This window comes from Mobula hypostoma, chromosome 4 (genome assembly GCF_963921235.1).
Source record: "Mobula hypostoma chromosome 4, sMobHyp1.1, whole genome shotgun sequence".
NCBI lineage: Eukaryota > Metazoa > Chordata > Chondrichthyes > Myliobatiformes > Myliobatidae > Mobula > Mobula hypostoma.
This window is the reverse complement of record NC_086100.1, coordinates 172725030-172737288: the sequence shown is the minus strand read 5'-3', so window position 1 is coordinate 172737288 and position 12259 is coordinate 172725030. Positions and strand designations below refer to the sequence as shown.

The 12259-nt window shown below is 39.1% G+C and overlaps 1 protein-coding gene across 9 annotated transcripts in view; it reads right to left on the bottom strand.

Moving 5' to 3' along the window:
• Positions 1–12259, bottom strand: part of ccdc142 (coiled-coil domain containing 142) — a 125796-nt gene that overhangs the window by 80625 nt on the left and 32912 nt on the right. For all 9 annotated transcript variants that reach the window (XR_010017767.1, XM_063047017.1, XM_063047021.1 and 6 more), the window contains one exon: positions 10356–12047. Coding sequence is in view for 8 of the 9 variants with exons in the window: in XM_063047017.1 (XP_062903087.1) it covers positions 10356–12047 (1692 nt within the window). In the remaining variant the exon portion in view is untranslated. The remainder of the gene's footprint in view (positions 1–10355; positions 12048–12259) is intronic.

Genomic DNA, 12259 nt, shown 5'->3' with positions numbered 1-12259 from the left:
AGAGGTATATAAGATGATGAGAGGCATTGATTGTGTGGATAGTCAGAGGCTTTTTCCCAGGGCTGAAATGGCTAACATGAGAAGGCACAGTTTTAAGGTGCTTGGAAGTAGGTGCAGAGATGTCAGGGGTAAGTTCTTTTTACGCAGAGAGTGGTGAGTACGTAGAATGGGCTGCCAGTGACGGCAGATAAAGGCGGTACAGGCTGATACAATAGGGTCTTTTAAGAGACTCTTGGATAGGTAGATGGAGCTTAGAAAAATGGAAGGCTATGGGTAACCCTAGGTAATTTCTAAAGTAAGTACATGTTCGGCACAGCATTGCGGGCCGAAGGGCCTGTATTGTGCTGTTGGTTTTCTATGTTTCTATGAAAGACTGGTTAGGATGGAGATAATTTCTTTGAAACAAAGGAGTGGGGAAATTGAATTGAGGTACATTAAATGATGAGAGGCTGAAACAGAGAACTAATTTATTTTGAAAGGCGAGTTATTTGGGGTTTCCAACTAAACGCTTGAGTGAAACTGCGAACAAGTAATTTCACTCAATGAGAGAACTCACTGCCACCAAAGGTGACGGAGGCAGAAATCCTCACCAAAATTTAAATGTTTCCAGATGAGCACTTGATGAATTATATTTTGTAAAGCAATGGAGTAAGAGTTGGAATATGGGATTAACCCAAATTCATTAATTGGCTCTATCAGTGCCATACATTGTTATGATCATCAATCACACACGATAATTGCTTTCTCAAAAGCTATTTATTTACATAGGACTAGATTTGAAGAAAATGTGGCTCACACTGCCACCATTTAATGTTTCATCAAAAATAAATTTAGTGTGGTTCATGAGGCAGAACTTCCATAAAAATTATTCTGGAATTCCCTGTAAATAGACCACTTGTCTAGATGAATGTAATTAACATTTACGTTAAATAACACTTTACATATTTCCAACAAATGACTTTACACCAGCAAGCTTCCAGCATCTGAATTATTTTCCTTCTTAAATAATGGGAACATTTGAGCTTTTTTTTCCACTGTATTGGAAGTTGCCAAAGCTTCAATGAGCTAACAGATAAGTGAGCTAGTTACTTGCATAATGCATCTTGTATTTCTTTCAGAATTAAAGCAGGCAATGTCAAGACATGCTCTAGAATAGATTGGAGTCAAACAATTTAGCCTCTGGTGTTTGTGCGGAATTTCATAAACACAATCTAGTTGGATGCATTTCCCGGCTTGTTCTCATAGCCTTCATTTCTTTTCCCTTTGAATACTAAACTAACTCCTTATTAAAAACTAAAAAAAAATTACTTCCAGCATCCTTCAGGCACTAAATTTGAGATTGTGGAAGCAGATCAAGTGGTGTAATAACAACCACCTCTCACTCAGTGTCAATAAGACCAAGTAACTGATTGTAGACATCAGGAGAGGGAAACCAGAGGTCCATGAGCCAGTAATCATCGGAGAATCAGACGTGGAGAGGGTCAGTAACTCTAAATTCCTGGTTGCCTCTATCTCACAGGACCCAACCTGGACTCATCCTATAAATATAATCGTGAAGAAAGCATGGCAGCGTCTCTACTTCCTCAGGAGTTTGTGGAGATTCAGCATGTCATCAAAGACCTTGGCAAACTTCTATAGATGGATGGTGGAAGGTGTGCTAACTGCCTGCATTACGGTCTGATACGGGAACACTAATGCTTTTGAGCAGAAAATCCTACAAAAGGTAGTGGATTCAGCCCAGTACATCACAGGTAAAATTTTACCAACCATTGAGCACATCTACATGAAACATTGATAGAGAAAAGCAGCATCCACCATCAAAGACTTCCATTACCCAGGCCATGCTCTTGCCTCGCTGCTGCCATCAGATAGAAGGTAAAGAAAGGTGCCTCAGGACTCATACCACTAGGTTTAAAAACAGTTAGTACTCCTCAACCATCAGGCTCTTGAACAAAAGGCATTAACTACACTCATTTAAATACTCTTACCTTGTCATCTCATGCTCATTATTTATTGATATTTATTTATATCTGCATTTGCAGAGTTTGTTGTTCATTGATCCTGTTTAGTTACTGTTATATAGATTTGCTAAGTATGCCCACAGAAAAAGAACCTCAGGGTTGTATGTGGTGACATCTATGTGCTCTGATAATAAGTTTTATGTTGTACGTTGAAATAACTCATTTCTATAATCAATGTTAGTAGTATCCTTACCCAATGTTAACAAAATCAACATTGTCTACATAAATACACAGTAACCAGATTCTGCTCATTATACCCAATTTACCTTACTTCAAAAGAGCAGTCCAATCTTCAATTATTTTCCAACTTGTATCTTTAAGAACTTTCAAATTTAAAAATCTTTACTCATAATCCTTTCTCAATTGCATTTCTAAAAGTACTTAGATTTATCCTCATCTCTAATCTTTCCATGTTTACTCACAGAGTGAACTATTTTGCTCTGATAATACTTCTAATCCGTTTGGGTTTCATCTTGTCATACACCTTTCTATATCTATGGGACCTGCATAAATTTCTTGGCAGAGAAATTCAACTCACCACTATAACATTGTAGTCATGAAATTAACTGTTCTCATCTGAAGTGCTACAGTTGACCTTTCATGTTTCACTAAATTCTTGAGCTGTGGCAGTCAAATTAATTGCTAACCAATGAATCCTGCTGGATTGAGATTTGATAATGATGGCAAATTTACTAAGTAGTCCTTTATTGTTTATTAAGTAGATCTCTTGTGATAAGAAGGATATAACAGACTTGTCATACTACAGAGAACAGAAATACAAAGGAACAACAAAGTTGTAAATTGTGGTCAGAGGAAGGCTTTAAATATGCTGGAATAATTGTCAAGGGTTGTAAAAAGATCAATTGAACTTAATTAAACTGGCATTGTTATATAGGCCATGAATGTTTTTAAAAGCGCATTTTAACTTGATTGTGCAGAACTGAAATAAAATTTAACAATACCACAGTCAACAATTGCTAGAAGAGCCTGAAGCAGAAATTGCTTTATGTGGAAACACTGCTTCTCAAAAAGTTGTCTAATGTTAACGGATTTTAAAACGTTCGTTTGGAACTTCACTGTCTTTCACTCTGCACACAAGTTGGTGTTCTGGTTCCACAGAGACCTACTCTTTCAGAGCAACACATACAAAATGTTGGAGGAACTCAGCAATTCAGGCAGCATCTATGGAAAGGAATAAACAGTTGATGTTTTGAGCCAAGACCATTCATCAGGTTTTTCATCCTTCATCCTTTTCTAGCATCTGCAGAATCTCTTGTATTTATGACCTACTCTTTCATTCCAATACCCTGTACTTCCAAGTATTTATAAGAACATACTGATCTTTTTCTTAACTTTATCTGCCATATTCTTTTTATGCACCTTTTCTAAGTTCTTCAGAAGAACTTCCCAAGTTTTCTTTTAATTTCAGTCAAATAACTTCAATATTTGAAGAAAAGTCAAGTGGAGGAAATACGAAATAAAAACTGAAAATGTTGGATACACACAGTCCAGGCAGTGTTTGTGCTATCTAGTCTACTGATTCCATCTCTTCATCTTTAATATTTCTCTGGGTGTTGTACTCTCAGCACCTAACATAAGCTTCTCTTTTTTTTTAACCTGCCTTTAATGTCTACAGGAGTTAAAATCAAGAGTATTCCACTTTCTTTCTTTAAATGAACACAACCTTGGAAGTTTTTCAATAATCTAACACTGATTTGTTTTCACATTGCTGTTTTCAGTTCACATTTATAAATCATATCTCAGCCAAGTAAAACTAGTTTTGCAACTTTTACTCCTAGCCTTTGAATTTTTCAATAAATATGCTAACATTAATTAATTTATGATTTTGGCCCCCACTCCTAACTTTCCCATATGCTCAACTTCATTCATAGACTCACACTGCAACTCTTTGATGGTGACAAAGATATCCTTCTAAGCTTATCCATTTTCCTGTGTTTGGCCCATATCCCTCTAAACATTTCCTATCCACATTCTTATTTAACTGTCTTTTAAAAGTTGTTATTGTACTTCAACCACTTCCTTTGGCAGCTCAATCCATAGACCCATCTTATTCCACTCTCTGTGTAAAAGGTTTCCCAGCAAGTTCCAAAGAAATCTTTCCTTTCTCATCTTAAACCTGTGCCTTTCACCTTTCGAGTCAGCATATCTGTGCCCCTCGTGATTTTATATTCCTCTATAAGATCACCTCTCAGTCTCCTACACTCCAAGGATGTGGAAAGGATTTTTTCCTATAGTGGGGGAGTCCAGGACTAGAGGGCACAACCTCAGCATATAGGGACATCCATTTAGAATGGAGATGAGGAGGAATTTCTTTAGTCGGAGAGTGGTGAATCTGTGGAATTTGATGCCACAGGCGGCTATGGAGGCCAGGTCATTGAGTGCATTTAAAGCGGAGGTTGATAACTTCTTGATAAGTCAAGGCGTGAAAGGTTGTGGGAAGAAGGCAGGAGAATGGGGTTGAGAGGGAAATGGATCAACCATGATCAAATGGCAGAGCAGACCCAATGGCCTGAATGGCCTAATTATGCTCCAATGTCCTCACCTGTCCAACCTTTCCTTATAATCTCAATCCCCCAAGTCCTGGCAACATCCTTGTAACTGTTTTCTGCACTCTTTCCACGTTTATGGCATCCTTTCTATAGCAGGGTGGCCAAAACCTGGACACAGTGCTACAAGTGCAACCTTCTGTATTCAGTGCCCTGATTGACAAAGGCCAGCATGTCAAAAGCTTTCCTCACGCCCTGTCAAACCTGTGATGCTATAAAACTACATCTAGTACTGCCCTTTCTTGTTATTGTTGACTTGATATTCACTGATTTAAATTTCTCTCCAATACACTTCAAAGATTCTGATCCTTGCACACCCTATAAGAACATAGACATAGGAGCAGAATTAGGCCCTCTGGCCGATAAAGTCTGCTCTGCCATTCAATCATGGCTGATCCTCTTTTTTTTCTCCTCCTCAACCGCAGTTCCCTGCCTTTTCCTCGTAACCTTTGATGCCACGTCCAATCAAGAACCTGATCAATCTCAGCCTTAAATACACCCAAGGGCCTGGCCTCCACAGCCGCACATGGCAACAAATTCCATAAATTCACCACCCTTTGGCTAAAGAAATTTCTCTGCATCTATGTTTTGAAAGGGCACCCCTCCATCCTGAGGCTGTGCCCTCTTGTCCTAGACTCTCTCACCATGGGAAACATCCTTTCCACGTCTACTCCATCTAGGCCTTTCAACATTCGAAAGGTTTCAATGAGATTCCCCCTCATCCTTCTGAATTCCAGCAAGAACAGACCCAGAGTCACATGATAACCCTTTCATTCCTGGAATCATCATTATGAGCCTCCTCTGGACCATCTCCAATGCTAGCACATCTTTTCTAAGACGACGGGCCCAAAACTGTTCACAATACTCAAAGTGAGGCCTCACCAGTGCCTTATAAATCCTCAGCATCACATCCTTGCTCTTGTATTCTAGACCTTTTGAAATGAATGCTCACATGGTACTTGCGTTCCTCACCACCGGCTCAACCTGCAAGTTAACCTTTAGGGTGTTCTGCACAATGACTCCCAAGTCCCTCTGCATCTCAGATTCCTGGATTTTCTCCACATTTAGAGAATAGTCCACACACTTATTTCTACTACCAAAGTGCATGACCATGCATTTTCCAACATTGTATTTCATTTGCCACTTTCTTGCCCATTCTCCTAAACTGCCCAAGTCCTTCCGCATCCTACCCATTTCCTCAACGCTACCTGCCCCTCCACCAATCTTCATTTCATCTGCAAACTTGGCAACAAAGCCATCTATTCCATCACCTAAATCATTTATATATATCATAAAAAGTGGTCCCAACACCAACCCCTGCGGAACACCACTAGTCACTGGTAGCCAACCAGAAAAGTATACTTTTATTCCCACTTGCTGCCTCCAACCAGTCAGCCAATGCTCAAACCATATTAGTAACTTTCCTGTAATACCATGGGCTCTTAACTTGGTAAGTAGCCTCATGAGTGGCACCTTATCAAAGGCCTTCTGAAAGTCCAAATATACAACATCCACTGCATCCCGTTTATCTTTCGTACTTGTAATCTCCTCAAGTAATTCTAACAGGCTCGTTAGGCAGGATTTTCCGAGAAAGAAACCATGCTGACTTTGTACTATCTTGTCCTGAGTCACCAAGTAATCCATCACCTAGTCCTTAACAATTGACTCTAACATCCTCCCAACCATGGAGGTCAGGCTAACTGGTCTATAATCCCCTTTCTGCTGCCTTCCTCCTTTCTTAAAGAGTGGAGTGACATTTGCAATCTTCCAGTCCTCTGGCACCATGCCAGAGTTCAATGATTTTTGAAAGATCATTTCTATTGCCACCACAATCTCTAACGTTACCTCTTTCAGAACCCTAGGGTGCAGTTCATCTGGTCCAGGTGACTTATGTACCTCTAGGTCTTTCAGCTTTTTGAGCACCTTCTCTCTTGTAACAGTAACTGCACCCACCCACTTCTCTTCCTTCACACATTACAACATCAGGCATACTGCTAGTGTCTTCCACAGTGAAGACTGATGCAAAATACTCATTTAGATCATCAGCCATCTCCTTGTCCCCCGTTATTATTTCTCCTACCGCATTTTCTAACGGTTCTATATTCACTCTCTTTTGTTTTTAACATATTTGAAAAAACTTTTACTATCCACTTTGATAATATTTGCTAGCTTGCTTTCATATTTCATCTCTTCCCTTCTAATGATTTTTTTTAGTTGCTCTCTGTAGTTTTTTTAAAAACTTCCCAATCCTCTATCTTCCCACTAATTTTTGCTTTGCTGTATGCCCTCTCTTTTGTTTAACATTAGCTTTAACTTCCCTTGTCAGCCATGGTTGTACTATTTTGCCATGAGTATTTCTTCATTTTGGAATACATGTCTTGCACCTTCCTCATTTTTCCCAGAAAGACATGCCATTGCTGCTCTGCTGACATCCCTGCCAGCAGCTCCTTCCAATTTACTTTGGCCAACTCCTCTCTCATACCGCTGTGATTTCCCTTACTCCACTACATCTGCTACATCAGACTTTACTTTCTCCCTATCAAATTTCAAGTTGTACACAATCATATTATGATCAATGGTTCCTAAGGGTTCTTTTACCTTAAGCTCCCTAATCCCTCCGGTTCATTACATAAGTATAGCTGATCCCCTAGTAGGCTCAATGACAAACTGCTCTATAAAGCCATCTCACAGACATTCAACAAACTCACTCTCTTGAGATCCATTACCAGCCTGATTTTCCCAATCGACCTGCATGTTAAAATCTCCCATGACCACCATAACATTGCCCTTTTGACTCACCTTTTCTAATTCCTGTTATAATCTGTGATCCGCCTCCCCGCCACTGTTGGAGGCCTGTATCTCGCTACCATCAACGTCCTTTTACTCTTGCAGTTTCTCAAGTCAACCCACAAGGATTCAACATCTTCCAATCCTATGTCACATCTTTCTACTGATTTGATGCCATTCCTTACCATTAGAGCCACACCACCCCCTCTGCCTACCTTCCTATTCCTCTGATATAACGTGTAACCTTGAACATTCAGCTCCCAACTACAAACCTCATTTCCAGGAAAGTTGGGATATTTTCCAAAATGCAATAAAAACAAAAATCTGTGATATGTTAATTCACGTGAACCTTTATTTAAATGACAAAAGTACAAAGAAAAGATTTTCAATAGTTTTACTGAGCAACTTAATTGTATTTTGTAAACATACACAAATTTAGAATTTGATGGCTGCAACACACTCAACAAAAGTTAGGACAGAGGCATGCTCACCATTGTGTTACATCACCTTTTCTTTAAATAACACTTTTTAATCTTTCTGGAACTGAGGATACTAATTGTAGTAAATTTGCAACTGGAAATTTTGTCCATTCTTGCTTGATATAAGACTTCAGCTGCTCAACAGTCTGTGGTCTCCATTGTCTGATTCTCCTCTTCATGATGCGCCATACATTTTCAATAGGAGATAGATCTGGACTGGCAGCAGGCCAGTCAAGCACACGCACTCTGTGTCTACAAAGCCACGCTGCTGTAGCCCGTGCAGAATGTGGTCTGGCATTGTCCTGCTGAAATAAGCATGGAAGTCCCGGGAAGAGACGTCGCCTTGATGACAACATATGTCTCTCTAAAATCCTAATATATGCCTCAGAGTCAATGGTACCTTCACATACATGCAATTCACTCATGCCGTGGGCACTGATGCACCCCCATACCATCACAGATGCTGGCTTTTCCACCGTTCACTGATAACAATCTGGATGGTCGCTTTAATCTTTGGCACGGAGAACTCGATGCCCGTATTTTCCCGAAAACTAGCTGAAATGTGGACACATCTGACCACAGCACATGGTTCCACAGTCTTTCGGTCCATCTGAGATGAGCTCGGGCCCAGAGAACTCGCCGGCGTTTCTGCATAGAGTTGATGTATGGCTTCCTCCTTGCGTAATACCGTTTCAAGTTGCATTTCTGGATGCAGCGACGGACTGTGTTGAGTGACAATGGTTTTCCGAAGTACTCCCGAGCCCAGGTGGCTATAATTGTCACAATAGCATGATGGTTTCTTAGGCAGTGCCGCCTGAGGGCTCGAAGATCACGCGCATTCAACAGTGGTTTCCGACCTTGCCCTTTACGCACTGAGATATCTCTGAATTCTTTGAATCTTTTCACAATATTATGTACTGTAGATGTTGAAAGACCTAAATTCTCTGCAATTTTGCGTTGAGAAATGTTCCTTTTGAATTGACTAATGATTCTCTTACGAATCTTGGCACAAGGGGGTGAGCCACGACCCATCCTTGATTGCAAAGACTGAGCCTTTGATGGACGCTACTTTTATACCCAGTCATGATACCTCACCTGCTACCAATTAGCCTGCTTAATATGGAGTCTTCCAAACCGGTGTTACTTGAATATTCTGTGCACTTTTCAATCTTATTTTAACTCTGTCCCAACTTCTGTTGAGTGTGTTGCAGCCATCAAATTCTAAATTTATGTATGTTTACAAAATACAATTAAATTGGTCAGTAAGACTATTGAAAATCTTTTCTTTGTACTTTTGTCAGTTAAATAAAGGTTCACGTGAATTAACATATCACAGATTTTTGTTTTTATTGCATTTTGGAAAATATCCCAACTTTTCTGGAAATGGGGTTTGTACAACCATCCTTCAGCCATGATTCAGTGATGGCTACAACATCATACCTGGCAATCTGTAATAATGTAACAAGATCATCTACCTTATTTCTTATACTACGTGCATTTTGATACAACACCTTGAGTACTGTATTTGCTATCCTTTCTGATTCTGCATCCCTAATGTTTTGATACTCAGCCTGTTGGCTGCAACTATGTCCCATCACCTGCCTGCCCTTCCTGACAGACTGACTGCACGCTATCGTTATTTTTTTACCATCTGTCCTGTCCTGAGTCACTTCACTCTAATTCCACCCCCCACAAAATTAGTTTAAACCCTCGGGTCCTCCTCAGGCTTAGGTGCAACCAGTCACTTTTGAACAGGTCATACCTCCCCCAGAAGAGATCCCAAAGATCCAAGAACCTGAAGTCCAGCTTCTCAGCCATGCATTTATCTGCCAAATCATCCTGTTTCTATCCTTACTGGCACACGGCACAGGCAGCAATCTACTACCTGGGAGGTCCTGCTTTTCGGCTTTCTACGTCGCTCTCTAAATTCTCTTTTCAGGACCTCTTTGCTTTGCATATCATTTGAACCAATATATACCAAGATATCTGGCTGCTCTCCCTCCCTCTCCAAAATGTTGTGGACACAATCTGAGACATCCCTGACCTGGCACCTGGGAGGCAACATACCATACAAATTTCCCATTTACGTCCAGAGAATCTCCTGTCTGTTCCCCTATACTCTTGTAGTGTCTCCAAATTAAAAAAGTGGAAATTCCAACCATCATTTCCTTGTTATTTTTGTATTTCGCATAATCTTGCCATAATATTTGCCAGTTTAAAGCTTTTAGTCTCGTCTATGCTGTATACACAAACAATTCTACAGAAGTTTACATTATTTGATCCATTAAGGTAGCTAGGCTACTTTGCTAACAAAGTTCAAAGGAAGCATGCAATTCAAGTTAATAAAACTTCTTGAAAATATTTTAAAGCTATATTTTAAAGTTTGAAGGCCATAGATTTCTTTTAAACATCTTGTAACATAATACAGAATGGCACTGTGTACAACACTGCATCAGACAGAAATGCACATACTGAAGACAATATTCACTGATCATTCTTACCTTTGTAACATGCTTCATACAGTACTTGAATAAGTAGTGCTGAGGTTTCTGCCTTGCACTGGTCCAGCTTTCCAATGTTGTGTTTAGAGCCACCTGAAGCAAACAGTGGCAGGAAATAGAACTGATCGCTCAAGTGAGTTGCAAAGGATTTCCACAATATAGCAGTGTATTTTGAAAACAGCTGAATCTTTCCTTCACAGTGTGCATTGTCTTGCCAATGTACAGATTTTCTCATGAGAGGGGAAAGTAAGGGATCTCCAGTTATTTCATTATTCTGATTGTTTTTTATATTTTGGTGAGAGTTATTTTCTCCTGAAAAGATGGTGCATTGCAACTGCAGCTCTTCTGCTCTAGTTTCCTGTAGTTTAACTGTCTTGGGTCTATTTAAAACATGTTGCCAAAATATGTTGGATGCATAAAGACCATTAGCAATTTTGTTTAGAAGCACTTCATCTTCCACGCAGAATTTCTGAATAGATTTCTTACAACTACAAGATTTCACTTCTCCTTGGCTGCTTCCTAATTCTGGTTGACACAGGGTATTTTTAATTTCTTCAGCACAAAAAATATCATGACTACCTGGAAACCTAAGAAATGAGAATTTTATATTTTCCCAGTCTAATGCTGTGAGATTATGATGGTTCACAGTTGAGAGAAATTTTTTATTCATCATAATGGTATCATAAAAACAAAAGGCTGCAATTCTCCCTCTTTCATTAGCTAAAACATTCAATATTCTCTCTATGAGAAATGGTTCAATTTTCCAAATCCCATCCTGCTTACACAATGTTCCTTTCAGTCTTTGACCGAATAAATCAAATTCATTTATATTAATTTCTTCAATAGAATTATTCAGTTCAAATTGTAACTGAGGTATTTTAGATTCTAATACAATAACATTGTATATTTCCAAACCTCGAAAAAAGTCCCAAAGTGATTCTGAGGCTATGCTGTATGGGTCAGCATAGGCTAATGTACGAAGTACTTTGGAAATATATCGCTCCATGACAAATATAGCATTTATGCTCAATAATGTCAAAGTTTTCTTCATGCAAATAAAATTTTTCTTCAAATGCAACAACTTGCAATTCAACCATGGGTCATTCTTAATTTTTTCTTCTAAGCTATTCCAGTGGTTTGTATGGCATCTCAATTCTTCACATAGTTGTCCAACTTCCTTCAGAGATGTGACATTTGAATGACTAATGTTCACATTTACTGTTTTGGACTTTTCTTGCATTAGCAAATGCTCCAATTTCCTAATGAAGTTAGATGCTTCTCTTAGATTTTTGACATATGCTTTATTAAGAAGAATACAAGATCTATGTTCCAATAGTTTCCTAAGCTTTACATAATTGTTTCCCAAGTTTGATATGACTTGATGATACTGAAAGTCAGTAGTGCCCAAAATATCCATGGGTAATGTTTTCACAAGACCATGAAATAAAGTACCCTTACTTTGTTGCAGTTGGCAACATTTCTCCAATTCAAAGACAATCTGCTCCACCGCAAGCATTCTCCCCGAAGTATGTCTGCCATCGAAGTCTGAAGCCAGCAACTGATCGTCACTATCTGCTTCAGAACAAACTTCTCCTTGGTGTTTAGCCATTAGCCATTTCCATCCAGGCTGAAGACAATTCCAGAGAAAATTTTCAGATTGCTGCAGAGATTTGGCAAAACTGTTTTGTGGTCCTAAAGATGGAGGCAGAGAATAATTTAGCTAGTATAAAAAGGGTAACAGTAATCTTTTAATAAAATTATGTTAATACATGCCATTTTTAGATCAAATGTATCATCACACCAACTATCTTCTAAGATAGAGGAAGAGTGGTGGTAAACTTTGAATTGTACTGATAAATCAGATAAAAGTGAACTTTGTTACACTTTCAAAGTATCCATTGAGT